Genomic DNA, 25,767 nt, shown 5'->3' with positions numbered 1-25,767 from the left:
ATTTTAGTCCTACTTAACAGGACTGAATAAACTTGTGGATTACTTGCATTTTGAATAATGAAGAAGCTAGTGTCACATGATAATGTTTTGACTTTTTAATTACCCCCACCCCAATGAAACCCATACAATTATATACAAATTGATCTTTCATGAAACTAAATATAAAGTAAATTGTCATTAGTTGATATATGTATACTCCACACATAAATTAGATGCATGTATTTCATATAAGAGGACATCTTCAAATTTAAATTGTCTTTTCTTCAAGTGGTTGGTATGAGCCACCAACTAAATGACAAATACATGTAAAGTCCCTGAACTTTAACTCCTTCATTTGTATGTGCATGCAGGAAGACATTTGTTTTGCACATTAATTTTGCCATTCAGCCATGTTAGAATGAAGATGTTGTTTTTTGCTTTCATGAAAACTAGTCTTGTCTTCATATCTGTATTGCAGATGAAGTCATGCTGTTAATCTATTTTCAGTCAGTTGGAGTCTTTTAACTTTTTTTTCAACCTTGTGACACCTGTTGTTTGTTTTTTCAAGTCAGCTGTGAAAGGTCATGTTCTGTATGACTTAAAAATAAAAAATGGTTTCTACACTGAATATTAAGTTCTTGACCACATACATCGACTGAAGTTTGTGGATGGCTTACTCTTTGGTTAAGAAAAAAGCTTGTTGATTTTGGGGTCATATGATCAAAGATCAAGGTCATTGTGACTGAAACAATAAAATGGTTACTGCATATTACCTTGGTTCAAAACCATGTACCATGACCAAAGATTATGGAAGGCTTGCCCGAAAGGTGATAAAGAGGCCAGTTGATTCTTGGGTCAGAGGTCAAGGTCATTGTTACTGATATATAGCTCATTTACCAAAATTTGGGAAAAAACATATATTTTGGTTCTAATGGTGAAGATCATGAAATGTCTGACACGAGAATAATGGTTCCAACACAGTGAGTTTAGTTCAATACCTTGTACTTTGACTAAATTCAAGGCAATAAAGACATATTGGTTAATAATTTTCAGAGTCATCCATGCTCTTTCTAATGCCTAAAAATAGGACTATTAAACAACCATTAACATTTAAAAATTAAATTTTCTACTGGATAAATTAATAATATCATGATTTAGTTCTCATTTTATTCAAGTCGTCAAGAGAGGTTTCCTTACCTAAGTGGATAGGCATGTGTAGAGAGGTTTATTTATGTAAGTAGATAGACATTGGTAGGGAGGTTTAAATATTTAGTGGATAGGTATAGGTAGAGAGGTTTATTTACCTAGTTAGATAGGCATGGGTAGAGAGGTTTATTTACCTTTGTGGTTAGGCAAAGGTAGAGAGATTTTTTTTCTTACCTGGATGGATAGGCATGGGTAGGGAGGTTTATTTACCTAATTGGAAAGGATGGGTAATTATTTTTTAACTTGGATGGATAGGCATAGGTAGTGGTTTATTTACCTACATGGAGTTTGCCTAGATGGATAGGCATTGGTAGGAGGTTTTATTATCTTTGAGTATAGAGTCTTGGATAGAGAGATTTATTTACCTTAAGTAAAGATGCATAGGTAGAGAGGTTTATTTACTTTGAGTAGAGTGGCATGGGTAAAGAGGTTTATTTACTTTGAGTAGAGTGGCATGGGTAGAGAGATTTATTTACTTTGAGGAGAGAAGCTTGGGTAGATAGTTTTTATTTACATTGAGTAGAGAAGCATTGGTAGTGATATTTATTTAATTTGAATAGAGTGGCATGGGTAGAGAGATTTATTTATTTTGAATAGAGTGGCATGGGTAGAGAGATTTATTTATTTTGAATAGAGTGGCATGGGTAGAGAGATTTATTTACTTTGAGTAGAGTGGCATGGATATACTTTGAGTAGAGTGGCATGGGTAGAGAGATTTATTTACTTTGAATAGAGTGGCATGGATATACTTTGAGTAGAGTGGCATGGGTAGAGAGATTTATTTATTTTGAGTAGAGTGGCATGGATATACTTTGAGTAGAATGGCATGGGTAGAGAGATTTATTTATTTTGAGTAGAGTGGCATGGATATACTTTGAGTAGAATGGGATGGGTAGAGAGATTTATTTATTTTGAGTAGAGTGGCATGGATATACTTTGAGTAGAATGGCATGGGTAGAGAGATTTATTTATTTTGAGTAGAGTGGCATGGATATACTTTGAGTAGAATGGGATGGGTAGAGAGATTTATTTATTTTGAGTAGAGTGGCATGGATATACTTTGAGTAGAGTGGCATGGGTAGAGAGATTTATTTATTTTGAGTAGAGTGGCTTGGATATACTTTGAGTAGAGTGGCATGGGTAGAGAGATTTATTTATTTTGAGTAGAGTGGCATGGATATACTTTGAGTAGAATGGGATGGGTAGAGAGATTTATTTATTTTGAGTAGAGTGGCATGGGTAGAGAGATTTATTTATTTTGAGTAGAGTGGCATGGATATACTTTGAGTAGAGTGGCATGGGTAGAGAGATTTATTTATTTTGAGTAGAGTGGCATGGATATACTTTGAGTAGAGTGGCATGGGTAGAGAGATTTATTTATTTTGAGTAGAGTGGCATGGATATACTTTGAGTAGAGTGGCATGGGTAGAGAGATTTATTTATTTTGAGTAAGCATGGATATACTTTGAGTAGAGTGGCATGGGTAGAGAGATTTATTTACTTTGAGTAGAGAAGCATGGGTAGATAGTTATTTTTTTCTTTGAGTAGAGAAGCATGGGTAGAGAGATTTATTTCCTTTGTGAAGAGTGGCATGGGTAGAGAGGTTTTATTTAATTTGAATGTAGATGCATGGGTAGAGAGATTTATTTCTTTGAGTAGAGAGCATGTGTAGAGAGATTTTATTTACATTGAGTATAGAGGCATGGGTAGAGAACTTTAATTACTTTGAGTAGGGATGCATGGGTATAGAGGTTTTATTTACTTTGAGTAGAGTGGCATGGGTAGAGAGATTTATTTACTTTGAGTAGAATGGCATGGGTAGAGAGATTTATTTACTTTGAATAGAGTGGCATAGGTAGAGAGATTTATTTGCTTTGAGTAGAGTGGCATGGGTAGAGACATTTATTTAATTTAAAAAGATATGCATGGGTAGAGAGATTTATTTACTTTGAATAGAGTGGCATAGGTAGAGAGATTTATTTGCTTTGAGTAGAGTGGCATGGGTAGTGACATTTATTTAATTTAAAAAGATATACATGGGTAGAGAGATTTATTTACTTTGAGTAGAGTGGCATGGATATACTTTGAGTAGAGTGGCATGGATATACTTTGAGTAGAGTGGCATGGGTATAGAGGTTTTATTTAATTTGAGTATAGATGCATGGGTAGAGAGATTTATTTCTTTGAGTAGAGAGCATGTGTAGAGAGATTTTATTTACATTGAGTATAGAGGCATGGGTAGAGAGGTTTTATTTACTTTGAGTAGAGTGGCATGGGTTGAGAGATTTTATTTACTTTGAGTAGAGTGGCATGGGTGGAGAGATTTATTTACTTTGAGTAGAGTGGCATAGGTAGAGAGATTTATTTACTTTGAGTACAGAGGCATGGGTAGAGGGGTTTTATTTACTTTGAGTATAGAGGCATTTATTTACATTGAGTATAGAGGCATGGGTAGAGAGGTTTTATTTACTTTGAGTAGAGTGGCATGGGTAGAGAGATTTTATTTACTTTGAGTAGAGTGGCATGGGTAGAGAGATTTATTTACTTTGAGTAGAGTGGCATAGGTAGAGAGATTTATTTGCTTTGAGTACAGAGGCATGGGTAGAGAGGTTTTATTTACTTTGAGTAGGGATGCATGGGTATAGAGGTTTTATTTACTTTGAGTACAGAGGCATGGGCAGAGAGATTTATTTACTTTGAGTAGAGTGGCATAGGTAGAGAGATTTATTTGCTTTGAGCAGAGAGGCAGTTCTTTGACACATTTACACAGATACAAAAGTGTACTGTTCCAGTTTACAAAGTACAGTTAATTGACAATTTATTGTGAAAATTTTATTTGTTGATACCTGTAGGTGAAGACCGTTTCGTAAACCCTTTCAAGTGGGACCAGGTGGGCAGGAACCTGTTGAGCTTGTTTATGTTGGGAATTCTCTTCTTTGCTGTCAACCTCCTCATTGAGTACAGCTTCTTCATCAGAAGAAAGTATGGAACACTTCTTATTATATAGTTCTAACAACCTCAAATGATATCTTAAGTAATGCTAGGGAAATATAAATAAGTGCATTTTATCACCATTATGCAGGAAGACAACTCTGTATGGACCTTGCCTCATGCAATTTCAAATGCATACTTTGAGACTGCAGTGTATACACAAAACTATATATGTGTTTTATTCAGATATAGAGGAAAGAACAAGTTTTATATGGCTTAAGGATATTCATAAGCTATATCATTTGAGTTCTTCCCAAACTCAGAATAAAGATTTTCTTATTTATTACCTACTCCCTCTGTTATGCTTTTGTGATATTTGTAGCTTTGCAGTATGAAGTTCAGGCAAATAAGGATCTATTAATGGTTGATTCACTGCAACAACAAAAAAATTGACACAGTAGCATAATAGACAACTTCAAAGTAGTTTCTGTTTGGTTTTGTGATTTGGAAATATACATTGAACATTTTTGCCAAAATCCTAATCAGCCATTAAGATAAAATGGGTTTGTAATAAATGATATTAAAGCATGCATAATGGGATTTCAAGAATTAGAATAAAATACCTGTATGATTTTTGTTGGTAAAAAATGTCTTTTACATAATAGAAAATTTATTATGCAAAGCATTTTCAGCATTACAAGAGAAAGATGGTTTATACCACTGCATTGTTGACATGCAGGCAGTGGGAAATATAAAAATATCGTCCATATTTTATAATTTAACAATCCTTGTGGCTTTCACTACAAGTGTGTTATACAATTCAGCTCCTTCAGAAAATTGATAGAAGTAAAAATGTATTAACAAAACCTGGTAAATTTTGCTGTGATGTGTTACCTGACAGGAAGTGAAAATTTACCTTTCCAACTTGAATTGTAAATCAAAATTTCTGTGTTGGCATAAAAATAAATTTTCTACCTGGTCTACAAAATGAAGAGGCATTTTAAATGAAAAGTCGTTAAAAGATCACATTGAAAATTGGTCTTTCTTTTGATCAGAGTTATACAAATACTTCCTAATCAATCTCTATTTCTGATAAGCACTTGTTAGAGATGGATCTAGTTACAACTTATGTAACTTGCCTCAAACAATCTTGTTGATGTTCCAGGGATAAGCAGCCAAAGAAACTCCCAATTGATGATGACGAAGATGTGGATGTGACCAGAGAGAGAAAGCGAGTGTTAACAGGAGGAGCCAAGGATGATGTGCTAAGGATAGAAAACCTTACCAAGGTAACTGACATTCTTATATACTGTTGAACCTAATTCAGTCTAGCTTAAATATGGTTCAGTTTAGCATTCTGGACCAGTGGAGCTGGTGTGCAAGCCAAAACAAAATCTCTCCAGACCATTTGCAATAAAAATGTTGATAACTTTCTTGAACCTGTTATGTAATCAGCAATTTTGCAAGCAAGGGTCATCAATCCACTTCATCCTATATTGACCCTTTGCATATGTTGTTAACTGAAAGTGTTTTGAATAAGTGCCATCTGTCCAATGAAATTTGCAACCCTTAGCTAGATAAATCAACTGCCTAATGAAGAGTTACTACCCTTAGCTAGATAAATCAACTGACTAATCAAGAGTTACTACCCTTAGCTAGATAAATCAATTGACCAATGAAGAGTTACTACCCTTAGCTAGATGAATCAACTGACTAATGAAGTGTTACACTTAGCTAGATAAATCAACTGACTAATGAAGAGTTACTACCCTTAGCTAGATAAATAAACTGAATAATCAAGAGTTACTACCCTTAGCTAGATAAATCAACTGACTGATGAAGAGTTACTACCCTTAGCTAGATAAATCAACTGACTAATGAAGAGTTACTACCCTTAGCTAGATAAATCAATTGACCAATGAAGAGTTTACCCTAGCTAGATAAATCAACTGACTAATGAAGAGTTATTACCCTTAGCTAGATAAATCAACTGACTAATGAAGAATTACTACCCTTAGCTAGATAAATCAATTGACTAATGAAGAATTACTACCATTTGCTAGATAAATCAATATACTAATGAAGAGTTACTTCCCTTTGCTTGATAAATTAATTGACCAATGAATAGTTCATTATACATATTAGGTACTCAGTATGGCAGCTGTCATGATGTCCACATGTCTTGACTCAAAATAAAAAACTTGTTTGTGAATGGTTTAAAATAGAAATACTGACACAACTTTTGTTGTTTTTAGAGGCAGTGGGGATTATTTCCAATGTCTACATACTAAATGTAACAAGCAATCTGATTGTGTTTGAATACTTAAAGGAAATATGTTCATGAAAGCAGAAACTGATGTCTCCCCCAACCACTTTTCATTGCTATGAAAAAAATAATGTCATCATGTGAAAGTGATAGGAATGGTAAACCTTAAATATTGAAATAAAAGGATTTATGTTAAAAGTGTAACAAAAGCAGTTCATAAAATTTTAAAGTCACATTTAATGTGTTTGCTCACAACCTTATGTCCACTTCTAGACTTGAAATGGCAACATGTGACCTTAAGAAGTTGGTCCATGACCATGAAATTGGGTCATGGTCAGTGAAAGCCATAAAGGTCTTGGAAATCTTTTTTGTCATTTGCATGTTAAAATTAAGTTAGATTTGGTCCTTTCATTTTGGTGATATTGTGCTCAAACGTTGACTTCTAAGTACAAAATATTGTCATATCACCTAAAAAATTCAGTCATTATTAGCAAAATCTTGTCAGATCTTGAGATTCTCTCAGAGAACCCATTTATCCTATTTGTTGTAGTTAAATTTAATAGTTCTTTAGACATTCTGATTGCATAGCTAGCAATGGAGAGATAAAAGAACAAATGAAGAGACAGCACAGAACTAGTATGTCTCCACCTGGCAGGGGGAGGCATGATTAGTATTAGTGAATGTTTTTTCTATAAAACTTAGGATGGTCATTTCTATCCATAAATATTTTTTAGGTCTACCATATGAGAGGGAAGTCAAAAAACGGCTTGGCAGTTGACAGGCTATGTGTGGGAATACCTAAGGGTCAATGTTTTGGACTTCTAGGGGTCAATGGGGCTGGAAAGACCACCACCTTCAAAATGCTTACAGGGGATGTCAGTGCCACCAAAGGCAATGCTTATGTTGAGGGATACAGGTTAGAGTTTTGTGTGATCAGTTGATCCTGACATTATTTGCATCACACACTGTTACCAGTCCTGTCTGTTGGTTTTGATGATCACATAGTACTCACACAATGCTTATGAGTTGGACATTTGTAGGTGAAATGGAGATTGATTTTAAAGATACAGTAAGAGACCATCTTTTGGACAAATATTAGTCTCTCAAGACAATTGGTCTCTTGACAGAGGTTATCATATTATATAACAAGATTGATTTGTATGAATTTGGACCAGTATCCACAAAACTCAGCTTGAGTGTACATTCAGTTATGAAATCATAAGAATAAGAGAATGCATTTATGTACTATAACTTCAATGCTTAAATCTTTTTGAATCAGAATGTTGTTCAATTTATGTAATTTGTTTCATGTAAGTTGTGCAAATTCTGTTCTAACCAAAGAAGCCTTATTTGAGTTTTAATTGGCAATGAAGCTAGGAAGTTTCATGAACATAGGACCTTTTAATAAGGTCTCTTCAACCAATGGTCTTTCAAGTAATTGCCTTGTTGTATTCTTATTATTCTTTAATATCATATTCACAATGTATTCACTAATCATTCTCTTTACTTTCAGTATCTTGAAAGACATGGTAAAGGTCAGGAAGAACCTTGGTTACTGCCCCCAGTTTGATGCCCTTGACCCACTGATAACTGGAGTGGAACATCTGAGGTTCTATGCCAGATTGAGGGGTATTCCAGAGAAAGATGTGAAACAGGCATGTACATGCAGTATAACTGTGCATATAGGTTATTGTGTATGTAATGGTGGACGAGTTGTTTTGGCATGTGACTGACACTTGTACAACAAAACAAGCCCAACTAAAATATAACAAACACAAAAAAGTTTGCTTTAATACTATAAATTATAATCAGAATCAGTTACCATTTCTCTTGAAATTACACAAAAGAAAACAATTTTTAAAAATTTAAATATGCTATTTTTATTCTTTACTAGGCTTTATTAATGATTTTGACATGAAATGTATAAATATATTAGGCAAGTTGAATAATGTTTTAATGCAAAGGGTTGAATGATGTCATAGTATAAAGAGTTGGTGATGACAGAATGTAAAGAGTTGGATGGTGACAATGTAAGGAATTGGATGACATTATAATGTAAAGAGTTGGATGACATTATAATGTAAAGAGTTGGATGACATTATAATGTAAAGAGTTGGATGACATTATATTGCAAAGAGTTGGATGACATTATATTGTAAAGAGTTGGATGGTGTCATAATGTAAAGAGTTGGATGATGTCATAATGTAAAGAGTTGGATGATGTTATAATGTAAAGTTGGATGATGTCATAATGTAGAGTGTTGGATGATGTCATAATGTAAAGCGGATGATGTCATAATGTAGAGTGTTAGATGATGTCATAATATAGAGTGTTGGATGATGACATAATGTAGAGTGTTGGATGATGACATAATGTAGAGTGTTGGATGATGTCATAATTTAAAGAGTTGGATGATGTTATAATGTAAAGAGTTGGATGATGACAATGTAAAGAGTTAGATGACATCATAATGTAAAGATTGAATGATGTCATAATTTAAAGAGTTGGATTATTTCATGATGTTAAAGTTTCATTGTATCATTGTGTCACAATTCACATCCTTATCAACAAATATATTGCTTGATGGTGACATATGTGGGAAATGTTTTTCTATAATAAGTATGTGGGACATATTAGAGAGTATATAATAATACAAAACATTGATTTAATGGACTTATCATGAGACATGGACTTTGTCTGGTTATACAGAATACATTGCATATATTTGGACACTGTTTATCCATTTGATTCAAAAGTCCAGAAAAGTGGCATCTATATAATTATACCCACAGTTTAGCATGGGATAGTTTGATATACACCTGTCTGTCTATCAGTCTATGCATTACCCTATCTTCTGAACCTCTGGATAGAACTTGACAAAACTTGGTAGATATTTTACCCTTGGGATAGTCATCTACATGAGTGGTGTCATCTTAGTCTTTGAGAAGGGGTGTAATGTATAAACATTTAAGTTACAATGACATTTTCAAATATTTTATTTGAAACTTTACTTTATATATAAAGTCATATTAGAGCTGTTCCATTTAAACATACATGGCACCCAGGGAAAACAGTTTTAAAAAAAATATATACCAGGGTACTTTGATTTCACAGACTTCATATTAAAATGATAAGAAAATTCTAAATTGCACCTATGGGTCTGTACACCACATTAAAAGTGCCTTCCCTGGGTCCCAGTTATGTTTTAATTAAACAGCCCTTAGGAAAAAGCATGTTGTATGTGATCAATTCTGCATTATGACCTAGCACTTGTGTTGCATGATTTGGGGGGTGGGTTAGAGTTTGGAATGTGCATTAAAAAGTGGACATTTAATATGACAATTCATTGCAGTTGCTGTAGTTTACATTTTACTTTGCTTTTGTATCTTAACAAAGTTGGTTTAGTTCATCATGGATGTATTGACAGGTTAGCACATTCATGGCATAATAATATGTATGAAACCAGTCATTCTTAGGAAGTTCCATGAATGCATTGACAGGGTACCACATTCATGACACTACAATACATGTCTGAAACCAGTCATTCATTGGAAGTTCCATGAATGCATTGGCAAGGTACCACATTCATGACACTACAATACATGTCTGAAACCAGTAATTCATTGTAAGTTCCATGTAGCATTGTCTTCTATTGTCTCACTATTAATATGCTTAAAACATGATATGAGTGGAAACATGCTAAAGGATGTCGGCCCGAGTTAAATGCAGAATTGTTGAGATGAACAAAATAATTTAGGTAATCAGTCCTCATAATGCATGAAGCCATTGTACATTTTCTGCCTGCTTCAGAATCTGATTTTAATCATTTATTAATAGAGTGTACATTGATATCTAACATACCTACCAGAACACAACCCCACCAACATGTTCATGTTTATAAAAACATGAGTTTCAGTCAATTTTATTTATTGTAAAAAACAACAACAGACAAAGCAACCTTTTTTGATATTGTGATTTATACCTATATTTCCGTTGCCTGTATAAACAAACAGTCATGCTTAATGCTCATGGAAACTAGCACCATGAGGCTGTTTATGCAGCTTCATTGAAGCAAATAAAAGGTCAAGAGGTAAACAACTGCCTGTTGCTGCTGTAAGGTTTAACACCATTTTTCAGCACAAGATATGCTTTACATGGTGGCCAGTATAAATGGTGGAGGAAGGACCGGGGATCACCCTGGAAAGAACCACCGACCCACGAGAAGCTACTAACAAGCTTTCTCACATACCTACATTGGCTGAACCCAAGAATTGATCCCACATAGACAGAGGTGAGATGGTAATGATCTGTAATGGTGAGTGCTTTAGACCACTTGGCCACTCAGGGTCCCAAACAACTACCACTCCAAAGATTACTTAAATGATTGACAATAACTAGGGTGATTTTGTGTTGCTAGTCCATTGAGCACTGTTGTGGGAGGGCCCATTGGGCTATTGGGCTCCTTTATATAGGTAAACTACACCAAATGGAGCAACCCAATTTATTTTGCAATTCGGTAAATTAAAAATATGCTTGTTGAAGAAACAAAATTGGTACACTTTATTGCCTTGAATGAGTATGTTAAGCCATCTTAAAGATTATTGACTAGTTTTTGATTAGCAACAAATTTTCTTTGAAATTGATTTTACTCCAAGTATATAAAATGCAAAACATGATAAAATTTAAAACATAATGTTTTTAGTTGTTGGAATAATCAAGAAGTGTGGTAAATTTTACAAGGCAAATGTGGGAATATGCAGTTTTGATTCAGGGAAAGGTGAGCTATCTTTGTAGGAAGTAAAGCTGAGCAGAACTAAATTTCAGAATTCCAGTCTCATGGAGTTTTACCTGGTGAAATATACAAGCAAGGGAGAGCATTTTATTCTTTGCATGTACTGCAAACGACATTTTGACATTATCAGTGTCATCTACCTTCAGGAAAACCAAGATTTGACATTCTAACTGATGTATTCATTGAATGTTGGACACTTCCTCACAGCATATCAGAAAGATTATCTCCAGTGCTGTCAAAAATTTTGTAAGATCTTCAGGGAGGTTGAACAACAGTACTATACAGTTCCTAATAAGTGCAAAGAAGAAAATTCTGGACACTGGAGTCATCTTTTTACCACCCACTGAGTGCATCAAAGACTGGAATCATCTTTTTACCATCTGGAATCATCTTCTTATATCCACTGAGTGCATCAAAGACTGGAATCATCTTTTTACCATCCACTGAGTGCATCAAAGACTGGTTGTTGTTGTTGTTGTTGTAGGGTTTAACACCATTTTTCAGCACACGATAGGCTATACATGGCGGCCAGTATTAGTGGTGGAGGAAGAACCCGGGAAAACCCCGGAAAGAACCACCGACCCACGAGAAGCTACTGGCAAGCTTTCTCACATACCCACACTAGCCGAATCCGAGACTCGAACCCATGCAGACAGAGGTGAGATGGCAATGATCCGTAATGGAGAGCGCTTTAGACCACTTGGCCACTCAGGGCATCAAAGACTGGAATCATCTTCTTACCAACCACTGAGTGCATCAAAGACTGGAATCATCTTCTTACCAACCACTGAGTGCATCAAAGACTGGAATCATCTTCTTACCATCCACTGAATGCATCAAAAACTGGAATCATCTTCTTACCATCCACTGAGTGCATCAAAGACTGGAATCATCTTCTTACCATCCACTGAGTGCATCAAAGACTGGAATCATCTTCTTGCCATCCAAAGAATGCAGCTAATTAAGACTATATTCTGCTGTTCAAAAGATTTCAAAGACAGAAAAATGGTGTATTTTTCATTTAATATTTGTGCAATTGTCATTATGTGTGTACATGTTGTTGTTGTTGTGGGGTTTAACGCCATTTTTCAGCACACGATAGGCTATGCATGGCGGCCAGTATTAATAGTGGAGGAATAACCTGGGAAAATCCCAGAAAGAACCACTGACCCACGAGAATCTACTGGCAAGCTTTCTCACATACCCACATTGGCTGAATCCGAGACTCAAACATACACAGACAGAGGCGAGATGGCAGTGATCCGTAACAGAGAGTTCTTTAGTACATGTGTTTGTGTGTGCATGTCATCATAATACATAACATTGTTAAGTCTACTTACTATTTTTTATTTGAAATTATACTAAATGCTTCAAAGAAAGCAGATATTTGGGTCTTTTCAGTTCAGGTAGGAATTTCAAGTTATTGTCCATATGCTTTACCTGCATAGTGTAAATAACTTATTTTCAGTTGTTTGCCACATTTGTGGGGTGGAGTGGGTCAGACACACACACCCTTGGTACAACAAAACATGTTTTATGAGTCACAGAAATCCTTCAACACTGCCTGGATGTTTGGCATGTATGACTCTTCCCTTGTGCAGTTTCATACAAGAAAAGATACTCATTCAGACTCAAATTTTTAAGCTTTCATGAATTTATGGTGAATATTATAGAGGCTTGGTCATATGTGGCTGGAAGTCTCATAAACCAGTTCTTATCTAGTTACTTGAGAGAAGTCCTCTGTAGATGGCAGACAGATCATATCCACAGTCAATATTCAGATTTGGACCACCAGCCATGAGCTTTATGGTATATTCCTTCTTTCAGTGTTGTCATACGACCAGCTCAGATCAGGTCATGTGACTTTAAGCCATATCTGAGAAAGACTTCATGAAAGGAACCAAAAGTTCATGAAATCTTGAACATTTGACTCTAATGAAAGGTATCATTTTCTGTTTGATGGTAGGATGTTTATAAGAACTGTTTATATACCCTATAATATTGACTTTTTTAAAACTGATTTTAAAGAGTTTAAATTTATTAAGATTCTACTCAACCAAGGTCAATTACTTATAATTAGTCTGTTAATTTTGGCATCCAGCACTTATGTTAGAATAATTGTTCTTTTTTTGTTTCTTTTTCTCTTTTCAGGTAGCAGATTGGGCATTTCATAAACTGGACCTGGTTAGATATTCTGATAAAGTGTCAGGAAGTTACTCTGGAGGAAACAAGAGAAAGCTCTCAACAGCTATTGCTCTTATAGGCAATCCAAAGATCATATTCTTGGTATGTTCACATTTTCCATTTTCTTTTTGTTATGCCCCCTTTTAGAGATGCAGGTAGTGTGTAGGATTGGCTTTGATAGATAGATTACATTGCAATTCTGATTTATGGATTGATGATGCCTGACCATTCTTCTGTCATCAGCACCTTTTAGTGAAAATTAGGTCACTGTGACATAAATTTAATGGGAAAGTGATTTTACTTAATCTTTTTATGAAGCTCATGTTCTCTGGTACTGTTACCTGGGGAATCTCACAACCTGATAAGTAGACCAGTCCGGTGGCATAGTGGTTAGAGCGTCTGCATCAGATGCAGGAGGTCGCAGGTTCTGACCCAGGCCAAGTCATACCAAAGACTTCTAAAAATGGTACTAACAGCTGCCTCACAAAGCACTCAGCATTAAGAGGTTAGTGTTAGGACTGGTCATCCTGGTGTCAGGATAATGTGACTGGCTGGGACATCATGCTACATGTCTGTGGTATGATGCCCCAGAGCTAGACTGCCACACAGACATTTTAGCAATATGACTGAAAATTTGTTAAAACTATATTAAAAATCCAGAAGACACACACACACCTGATAAATAATTGGCCCAATGCAAAATGCCAGTCATACTAATGCTTTTGATCAGTCATTGTATGTTTAAGCATCACACCTCCAGCCACATTGTCATCTACTGTTTTCTTATGAAAACCTGTTGCCTTGCCCTTGGATGAACCCTTTCAGTCAGTCTAAGCTGAATATGTTGTATTTAACATATAACTTTTATTTATTTTATATTTCTTCTTAATTTATTGAAATATATCAGTGGAAGAAAAATGATATTGCCACAATGGTGATACCACATTTATCGCCCAAGTTGTAATACCACTTTTATTGCTATACTGGCAATATCACTTTTGGAGCTACTTTCTTTTCCCATTTAGGAAATATATCTGCCCTTATGTATGTTATTCAAACCTGTATTTCCATATTTAGCCCCACAGATAATTTTTTTTCTTCTGCTTTTTTTCTCTCTTCCACCCTTCCTATCACTCCCTCAACATTGGGATGAACATATCTTAAAATATATCAGCTGTAGACTCACCACTGTGTATTTATGAAGTCATTGAGTTGCCATCAAGAAATGCCTAAAATGAACTCCAAACAGCAAAAGGTAGACTTCAAATATTAACTTTGTAAATTTAGTTTTCTACATCAGTTATAGAAACTGTCAGTGACAGAGCTTACAAGACCTAATTATATGTGTCACCCATACAGTATCATATTGTATAAGTGTAATACTCTACAACAAATGATTTACAGTTTTAAGAAAAAAATGATGGTTAAATATAGCAATAACATATTTTAAGTGGAAATTTTAACTTGCACAAAAAATGGTGGATAAATTGGACATTGATTAGTGTTGATTGCAAACTTAAATTTAGCAACAACTGGAAATTGGATGCAATATCTGCTATCAAACTAGACTGCAAGCTTGCCAAGGCCACACAAACATTCCAGTTTTAATGTAAAATTAAAATAAAATATAAAAAGGTCCTTACAAGTAAACTCACAATCATTAAAATATTTTGTCAAAAGATGTTATGCTCCGATGTTGCTGATAGAACTGCACTGCAATGTTTCTATTTTTTATATTTCCCCACTCCAACAGTATCAGTCCACACATGAAAGGTCTTACCAGAAATAAAAACTTCTTCACTTTCATATGAATGCAGTCATTACTTTGACCAAATACACAATTTGAAGCAGCATATTACTAGTGAAATTTGTCAAACATTGCTGTTCACAAATTTTTTACAATTTAAGAACTTTTATTTATTGATATAGTAATTCAGCTGTTATCACATTTGCACAAAACGGAGAAAATCAATGCAAATAAATGTTTTTTGCCTTAAAGCAGAGGTGGGCAAACTTTCCAGTGCAAGTGCCGCATACACAAATTTACACCTTGTCGCGAGCCGCATAGTTCATTAAGTAAAATAATTAATATTTGAAATAGAAAAAACAAAAGGTTTTTCTAAATAACATCTAATTAAATTTCAGTTGTTAATATGTTGTTAATATTTGAAAACTTAAACTTAAACTTCAAAAGAAGCACATTTATTTGATAAACAGAATAACATAAACAGAGTCAGTGTGAATGATGACTTGTTCCTAGGCCACATGAAAACCCTTGGCGGGCCGTAGTTTACCCACCCATGCCTTAAAGTATAATAAAAAGAGAATCTATATTATTCTCAAGTGAAAGTGGAAACATTTTGTGTCCTCAATATATCACACATAGTTTTCAGCACAAGCCAGTGCATATACAACTGGTTTGTGGATTTTGTGCTTGGAGATTATGAAGTTACTTTTACTATGTATAGAGAATAAATAAATAATTGTGAAGTACTGCAAAAATTTAATTAATAAATGTGAAGCACTTAATAAATAAATAAATAATTGTGAAGTACTCCAAATATTAAATAAATAAAGAAAAGGTGAAGTACTCCAAAAATGAATAAATAAGTCAATGTGAAGTACTCAAAAAAATAATAAATAAATAAATGAGAAGTATTCATTAATTTAATAAATAAGTAAATGCAGTTTTAAAAAATGCATGCAAACTGAGATGCCCACGACAATAAATTCAAATGATCATGAGAGGGGAAGATAAGGATGGAGGTGGGGTCTTTTCAAATGTAAGTGCACAACTCTAATCCCAGGCTTCAATTTATTTTAGAATTAAAGATTGAGACATGCAATAAGTTTCTAAGATTTTTCTACCAGATGTGTGCTGGTCATGTATAATCTTTTGCTTGTACTGATTACAAATATTCTACCTCAAATGTCATCCTGGTTACGTCCAACTTTAACAATTTTTAAAGATTTTGCATAACCACGTTTACTAAAAGCCCTTGCCGTCTAGTGCTGGTGAAGGGTGGGTTTGTAAAGTCTGACATAAATCACAGTCGAGTCCAGATCTTTATGTCTCTTGAATAGCTTGTTTTAGGTTTCAGTTGAGTGGGACCATGTAATTACTAGGCATAATTATCTTTAATATTGCCTCTGATAATTTGAGAGAGCTATTAGTGAAAACTATGTTACTGATAATTTGAGAGAGCTATTAGTGAAAACTATGTTACTGTGATCTATAATTCATTTTCCAGTGATTTTTACTTACCTTTTGGTTGAGTTTAGTTTCTCTAGGCTAGAATTTTTATTCAGGTCATTTTCTCAGATATTATTGCTCACAGATTTACATATATGTAAATAAACTGGTATTTAAATGTGTCATTTGGAGTACATTTTCTTATGCACTATTGCCCATGATGAAGCTACCTTAATTTTTATTTATAGATATATCATGGCATGTAATACACCAATCATAGATAATGTAGGTCACTTTGACCTGTATTTCAGTCTAGTGATTTTTGTTAGTCTTTGTAATTATCTCATTTTCTCAGACACTATTGCTTGTGGGGTTACATACTTTATATGTAATTGCAGCATGAGACATACTGCAGACATCATTTAAAATTTGGTCACTTTGACCTATATTTCATGATGCAGTGGTTTGTGCTTACATATGGGTTGAGTTAAGTTTCTCTTGGATAGTTTGCATTTAGATCATTTAGTAATATAAGTTGGTATCTAGATTTGTATTTCAGTGGTTCAAAAGAACCCCAAAATCTACAAAGACTAGTACCTCTTGAATAAAAACGAATTTACAGCATCCATGGTTGCAGTCCAGCAATTCAGCTATTTGTAGTTTTCTTGCACATAATTGAGTGTGCCTGCCTTTCTGTGTAAAACATTATTGGATTCAGCTGGAATAGACTTGTAATTAATATCTGAGGTGTTCAAATAAACTTTCTAAAATTTAGGGGAAAAAAATTGTTCATGTCTTTATAACTATTAAGTAAAATTACGTTGTAATTTGCAAGTTTCATTTTATTTCTAATCTGAATATATATAGATCCAGTGATATAATGTACTTATTTTTAAATGGAAAGGGGGCCCTGAGTGGCCAAGTGGTCTAAAGCGCTCTCCGTTATGGATCACTGCCATCTCATCTCTGTCTGCGTGGGTTCGAGTCTCAGATTCAGCCAATGTGGATATGTGAGAAAGCTTGCCAGCAGCTTCTCGTGGGTCAGTGTTTTTTTCTGGGGTTTTCCGGGTTCTTCCTCCACCATTAATACTGGCCGCCATGTATAGCCTATCATGTGCTGAAAAATGGCGTTAAACAATACAACAACAACAATTAAATGGAAACATTCCTGCATTTGGTAATTAAAAACAAAACGAGACATGCCAGTCTGTAATGTCTTACAGCTTACATGTATTTCTCATGACTTGTTTACACTTACCAGGAAGCTCAGGCAGAGGGGTTTTAGATAAATTATGTTAAATGGAAAATTCTTAATAATTTTACTTATCTAGAATTTAGACTTTAAAGAAATTGCAACAAGAATGAATTTCAGTGTCACACCTAATGCAAATTCTGGGCAAGTAAAATAATATTCTAATGCCACACAACATGTTTAACTCATCTCAGGCTGCCATACAAGATTCTTTATCTCTGAGTGATTCATAAGATGAGCAAGGACTGTTCTATTTTTTAAAATCATATTTTTACAAAACTGAGAAATATTCAATCTTATTGTAGGATGAACCAACAACAGGTATGGATCCCAAGGCCAGAAGATTCCTTTGGAACTGTATCAATAACATTGTGAAGGATGGCAGATCTGTCATCCTGACTTCACATAGGTAATTCAAAAGCTGGTTTATTCTCCATGGTTGTATTCCAAAATATTTGAGATTATATGTTGATCTGCTTTTGTGGTTTTCTTTTCATAAAGGTCTCATTTATAATAACGATTTTCCCAGAATAATATCTCTTTTTTAATAAGTACATTATGTACCCATATCGAAAGGTCATCCACTCTCGATACTGGTTTTCCATTGTCTTCAGATATTCAAGATATGATGTTTTAAATCTAATAAGCTTATGAAAACCTTATATGCTTATTTATTTATTTATTTATTTATTTTTCTTGTGCTGATTTCTTTTTTAATAATGCTTTGTTTTTTCTTCAAATATATTACCTGATCATGATACTTTAAGAAAAAATATTACTTCCTTGCATATCCAATCCTCCCAGGCTTTTATGTTTTTTGCATGTTGTGGTCATTGTTTGAAAATGATCATATTGATAAATCACAGTGTTTAATGACTTTCAGTAGTGTTATCAATCCATGGCTATGAAACAATCTTGTAACTACCAGCAATCACAGTATTTGCATGACTTTCATTAGTGTTATCAACCCTTGGCTATGAAACGATCTTGTGACTACCATCAATCACAGCATTTGCATGACTTTCATTAGTGTTATCAACCCTTGGCTATGAAACAATATTGTGACTGCCATCAATCACAGTATTTGCATGACTTTCATTAGTGTTATCAACCCTTGGATATGAAACAATCCTGTGACTGCCATCAATCACAGTATTTGCATGACTTTCATTAGTGTTATCAACCCTTGGCTATGATACTGTCTTGTGACTACCATCAATCACAGTAAATTTGCATGACTTTCATTAGTGTTTATCAACCCTTGGCTATTATACAGTCTTGTGACTACCATCAATCACAGTATTTGCATGACTTTCATTAGTGTTATCAACCCATGGCTGTGAAACAATCTTGTGACTACCATCAATCACAGTATTTGCATGACTTTCATTAGTGTTATCAACCCTTGGCTATGAAACAATATTGTGACTGCCATCAATCACAGTATTTGCATGACTTTCATTAGTGTTATCAACCCTTGGCTATGAAACAATCTTGTGACTACCATCAATCACAGTATTAGCATGACTTTCAACTAGTGCTATCAACCCTTAGCTATGAAACAATCTTTGTGACTGCCATCAATCACGGTATTTGTGTGACTTTCATTAGTGTTATCAACCCTTGGCTATAATACAATCTTTGTGACTACCATCAATCACAGTATTTGCATGACTTTCATTAGTGTTTATCAACCCTTGGCTATGATACAATCTTGTGACTACCATCAATCACAGTATTTGCATGACTTTCATTAGTGTTATCAACCCTTGGCTATGAAACAATCTTGTGACTGCCATCAATCACAGTATTAGCATGACTTTCAATTAGTGTTATCAACCCTTGGCTATGAAACAATCTTTGTGACTGCCATCAATCACAGTATTTGCATGACTTTCATTAGTGTTTATCAACCCTTGGCTATGAAACGATCTTGTGACTGCCATCAATCACAGTATTTGCATGACTTTCATTAGTGATATCAACCCTTTTTCTATGAAACAATATTGTGACTGCCATCAGTCACAGTATTTGCATGACTTTCATTAGTGTTATCAACCCTTGGCTATAAAACAATCTTGTGACTACCATCAATCACAATATTTGCATGACTTTCATTAGTGTTACCAACCCTTGGCTATGATACAATCTTTGTGACTGCCATCAATCACAGTATTTGTGTGACTTTCATTAGTGTTATCAACCCTTGGCTATGAAACAATATTGTGACTGCCATCAATCACAGTATTTGCATGACTTTCATTTGTGATATCAACCCTTTTTCTATGAAACAATATTGTGACTGCCATCAGTCACAGTATTTGCATGACTTTCATTAGTGTTATCAACCCTTGGCTATAAAACAATCTTGTGACTACCATCAATCACAATATTTGCATGACTTTCATTAGTGTTATCAACTCTTGGCTATGAAACAATTTTTGTGACTGCCATCAATCACAGTATTTGCATGACTTTCATTTGTGTTTATCAACCCTTGGCTATGATACAATCTTTGTGACTGCCATCAATCACAGTATTTGTGTGACTTTCATTAGTGTTATCAACCCTTGGCTATGAAACAATATTGTGACTGCCATCAATCACAGTATTTGCATGACTTTCATTAGTGTTTATCAACCCTTGGCTATGAAACAATCTTGTGACTGTCATCAATCACAGTATTTGCATGACTTTCATTTGTGTTTATCAACCCTTGGCTATGATACAATCTTTGTGACTGCCATCAATCACAGTATTTGTGTGACTTTCATTAGTGTTATCAATCCATGGCTATGAAACAATCTTGTGACTACCATCAATCACAGTATTTGCATGACTTTCATTAGTGTTTATCAACCCTTGGCTATGAAACAATCTTGTGACTACCATCAATCACAGTATTTGCATGACTTTCATTAGTGTTTATCAACCCTTGGCTATGAAACAATATTGTGACTGCCATCAATCACAGTATTTGCATGACTTTCATTAGTGTTACCAACCCTTGGCTATGAAACAATATTGTGACTGCCATCAATCACAGTATTTGCATGACTTTCATTTGTGTTTATCAACCCTTGGCTATGAAACGATCTTGTGACTACCATCAATCACAGTATTAGCATGACTTTCAATTAGTGTTATCAACCCATGGCTGTGAAACAATCTTGTGACTACCATCAATCACAGTATTAGCATGACTTTCAATTAGTGTTATCAACCCTTGGCTATGAAACGATCTTGTGACTACCATCAATCACAGCATTTGCATGACTTTCATTAGTGTTATCAATCCATGGCTATGAAACAATATTGTGACTGCCATCAATCACAGTATTTGCATGACTTTCATTAGTGTTTATCAACCCTTGGCTATAAAACAATCTTGTGACTACCATCAATCACAATATTTGCATGACTTTCATTAGTGTTACCAACCCTTGGCTATGAAACAATATTGTGACTGCCATCAATCACAGTATTTGCATGACTTTCATTAGTGTTTATCAACCCTTGGCTATGAAACAATCTTGTGACTGCCATCAACCACAGTATTAGCATGACTTTCATTAGTGTTATCAACCCTTGGCAATGAAACAATCTTGTGACTGCCATCAATCACAGTATTTGCATGACTTTCATTTGTGTTTATCAACCCTTGGCTATGATACAATCTTTGTGACTGCCATCAATCACAGTATTTGTGTGACTTTCATTAGTGTTATCAACCCTTGGCTATGAAATAATCTTGTGACTACCATCAATCACAGTATTTGTGTGACTTTCATTAGTGTTATCAACCCTTGGCTATGAAACAGTCTTGTGACTACCATCAATCACAATATTTGCATGACTTTCATTAGTGTTATCAACCCTTGGCTACGAAACAAGCTTGTGACTACCATCAATCATTGTATTTGCATGACTTTCATTAGTGTTATCAACCCTTGGCTATGAAACAATTTTGTGACTACTAGTTGTCTTTCAGTTATTGATGGATTACTATAATACTTAGTAGATATGTTCATTGTATGAAAATATGCGTAATGACTGATTAAATGTGCTTCTTTGATTTTGTATGAGTTACTGCCCTTTTTTGCAGGCACCTTAAGGCAACTAGTCCCAGAATAGAATAATTTGCATAATGGACATTGGAATGGATGCATATGTCACAGGTTATTTTGCTCACCATTCCTCTTGCTATTCATGTTTGTTATCTTCTCAAAGTTAGTGAAAAGCATTTTAAGTCAACTACTGGTAAGTAATGGTGTTAATTGAATCTGTGTGTGTGTGTGTGCGTGTGTGTGTGTGTGTGTGTGTGTGTGTGTGTGTGTGTGTGTGTGTGAAAGAGCACATTCCTTTAAAATGTAACATTTTCTGAGTTATTGTTTAAGTTATTACAGGCATTACACACGTGAGGTTTTCTGTCCTTTTATAATCATGCACGAGTCAAACCTGATATAATGTTCTATATTTATAATTCCTTTTGCAGTATGGAGGAGTGTGAAGCATTATGTAACAGACTGGCCATCATGGTCAATGGGAGATTCAAGTGCATTGGGAGTATCCAACATCTTAAAAACAGGTTTGACTGCTCATTACACTTATAACCCTTCTGATCCTTAGGAACTGATTCCAGAGACAGTTTATTTTCTCTATTCATGCCTCTATCTTGTTGATACATTTTCATGAATCTTGGCCATTATTATGGTCATCACATGTTGACATGTCCATTTCATTATGCAATTTAAATTAGAGTTATAGCCCATTTTGTCATGTGCAGTGTATGGTGCACTATCATTAGTACAACTGAACCTGGATTTTTTGATGGATTTGCATGAAACATGGTAAATATTATGGAGTGCATTTTTTGGTGGATTTGCATGAAACATGGTAAATATTATGGAGTGCATTTTTTGATGGATTTGCATGAAACATGGTAAATATTATGGAGTGCATTTTTTGGTGGATTTGCATGAAACATGGTAAATATTATGGAGTGCATTTTATAGTGGATTTGCATGAAACATGGTAAATATTATGGAGTGCATTTTATGATGGATTTGCATGAAACGTGGTAAATATTATGGAGCACATTTTTTTATGGATTTGCATGAAACATGGTAAATATTATGGAGTGCATTTTATGATGGATTTGCATGAAACATGGTAAATATTATGGAGTGCATTTTATGATGGATTTGCATGAAACATGGTAAATTATATGGAGTGCATTTTATGTTGGATTTGCATGAAACGTGGTAAATATTATGGAGTGCATTTTATGATGGATTTGCATGAAACATGGTAAATATTATGGAGTACATTGATGATGGATTTGCATGAAACATGGTAAATATTTTTTTGATGGATTTGCATGAAACATGATAAATATTATGGAGTGCATTTTATGGTGGATTTGCATGAAACATGGTAAATATTATGGAGTGCATTTTATGATGGATTTGCATGAAATTGTAAATATTATGGAGTGCATTTTATGATGGATTTGCATGAAACATGGTAAATATTATGGAGTGCATTTTATGATGGATTTGCATGAAACATGGTAAATATTATGGAGTGCATTTTATGATGGATTTGCATGAAACATGATAAATATTATGGAGTGCATTTTATGGTGGATTTGCATGAAACATGGTAAATATTATGGAGCATATCATCAAGTCATTGTGTTCAGGCATTTCCAAAAAAATGTTGCCTTTTTGACTTGCAATTGAAGGTAGTGTATGACAGAATCTTCTGAACACAGCTATTGCTCCTACCTAGCTTCTGGCAGCTTGTACACCCCTGTGGACTTAAAAATGAAAAGCATCAAGATATAACATATGCACTGAAATTACTCCATTCATTCATTGATAAATAATTTCTAACTCATTTGTTACCAAACGGTCCCTAACATTGTCATCTTCATCACATTTCAAACCAAACATAAGTTTTCATTGTAAATGCAGAGCCTGCACACTGTTATTTACCAATTGCTGGAAGAGGCCATTTTAAGTGAAAGTCTTCACATACAATTTAAGGTAAACAGTGTGTCATATGCATACAGTGTATGTAATGTCAAATTTAAATAGTTCCAAAAAAATTGAAAGAAAGGGGGAGGGTACTGGTGTCTTTATATTTCAACATTTAACTGTTAGGCAAATGTCAGGCATGAGAGGTTTCAAGCCCACCTTGGTCTTTTCATCATATCTGAGATCATAGTTGAATTTAACATTAAAAGGGTGATTTTCATTTTGTGGGAAATGGGTTATATCATTATTTTTATTAATATTGTATTATTATTTGGCAAATTACTTATTAGTTTTTATTAAAGCACTGTGTTTCTTGATAGTATTATGAAATGAGAAACAGCAGTTAATATTTGTGGAATATTGTTGCATGATTTTCAATACATCTGACAATTTTGCAGGTTTGGTAATGGGTACACAATTGTATTGCGGGTATCTGGGGAGAATCCCAGCATGCAGCCTGTGGAGGACTATATCAGGGAGAAATTCCCAACTAGTGTACTGAGAGAGAAGCATCACAACATGCTGCAATACCAGCTTGGTCAAGACATATCATTGTCCACCTTGTTCAGAGATATGCAGTTGGCCAGGCAGAGACTCAACATCGAGGACTACTCAGTTTCGCAAACTACTCTGGACCAGGTTGGCTATTATCCTCCCTTAGTCACAGATTAGTCTAAATCAGGTGGGGTATCAGGTTCTCTCTATCTTAGAAACAACTCTAAAGCTGGAGTTTATTTATCCCTACTCAGAGACAACTCTAGAATAGGTGGGATGTTATCTACAGCTCAGCTCATAGACTACTCTAGACAACGTAGGTTGTAATTTACTGCCAATCTAATAGACTACTCTAGACTAGGTGGGTGGTATTTACAGTCCATCTAGTAGACAACTCTAGACTAGGTAGGTTGTTATCTTCAGCTCATCTCTGACTACTTTAAACTTGGTGGGTTGTTATTTACTGCCATCTCAAAGACTACTGTAGACTAGGTTGGTTGTTATCTGCAGAGCTCATCTCAAACTACTGTAGACAAAATGGGTTGTTCTCAGACTACTATAGACAAAATGGGTTGTTATCTAAAGCCATCTCAGACTACTTACATAAAATGGTTTGTTATCTAAAGCCATATCAGACTACTCTACATAAAATGGTTTGTTATCTAAAGCCATCTCAGACTACTCTACATAAAATGGTTTGTTATCTAAAGCCATATCAGACTACTCTACATAAAATGGTTTGTTATCTAAAGCCATATCAGACTACTCTACATAAAATGGTTTGTTATCTAAAGCCATATCAGACTACTCTACATAAAATGGGTTGTTATCTAAAGCCCATCTCAGACTACTCTAGACTAGGTTGCTTGTTATCTGCAGTCCATTTTATAGACTGCAGACTAGATGGGTTGTTAACTACAGCCATTCACATGGGCTTCTCTAGACATGGTGGGTTGTTATCTACAGTCCATTTCATACACTGTTCATTTAAAGGAGCCATGACCACTGTATGCCATCTTTTAACTTTGGTTTCCAAATACAGACTCTTCTGTTTACAGTCTTAAGAAGTAAATTGTTGTGATACTTCAAACAAAAGATACATAAAATGAACTTTTTATGTGACCAGGCATTCCCAATGTCAACTAAAGACCATATTATATATGTTGTATTAAAACAGGCTGTCTCCTTATGAAATCCATTTCAAAAGCATAAAGTTTTATTTCAGTTAAAGTTCATGATTAAGCCAAATTCATAAAGAACATACAGATAAACTGTATGTCAAATTTCAGGTGAAGTGTACAATACTTGAATTAGTTTGGATTCAGTTTAATTGATTGGGTATTGATTTATGGTTGCTACTGTGTGTAAATTTAACAACTTGGTTCAGATGTTCTACTATTGCAGAACATATGACACAAACATTTGTT

General features: G+C 34.6%; 1 protein-coding gene across 1 annotated transcript in view; it reads left to right on the top strand.

Moving 5' to 3' along the window:
• The window catches only part of LOC149807651 (phospholipid-transporting ATPase ABCA1-like), a 185,069-nt gene that overhangs the window by 144,769 nt on the left and 14,533 nt on the right, over window positions 1-25,767 (top strand). Inside the window, exons 39-46 of the mRNA XM_089969144.1 lie at window positions 4,038-4,167; window positions 5,282-5,405; window positions 7,117-7,298; window positions 7,896-8,037; window positions 13,327-13,461; window positions 18,110-18,213; window positions 22,300-22,392; window positions 24,244-24,484. Of these exons, the coding sequence (XP_089825270.1) occupies window positions 4,038-4,167; window positions 5,282-5,405; window positions 7,117-7,298; window positions 7,896-8,037; window positions 13,327-13,461; window positions 18,110-18,213; window positions 22,300-22,392; window positions 24,244-24,484 (1,151 nt within the window). The remainder of the gene's footprint in view (window positions 1-4,037; window positions 4,168-5,281; window positions 5,406-7,116; window positions 7,299-7,895; window positions 8,038-13,326; window positions 13,462-18,109; window positions 18,214-22,299; window positions 22,393-24,243; window positions 24,485-25,767) is intronic.

This window comes from Sinohyriopsis cumingii, chromosome 1 (genome assembly GCF_028554795.1).
Source record: "Sinohyriopsis cumingii isolate HCF-2022 chromosome 1, ASM2855479v2, whole genome shotgun sequence".
Classification (NCBI taxonomy): Eukaryota; Metazoa; Mollusca; class Bivalvia; order Unionida; family Unionidae; genus Sinohyriopsis; species Sinohyriopsis cumingii.
The sequence above is the reverse complement of the archived record's forward strand: the minus strand, read 5'-3'. Positions and strand labels throughout refer to the sequence as shown.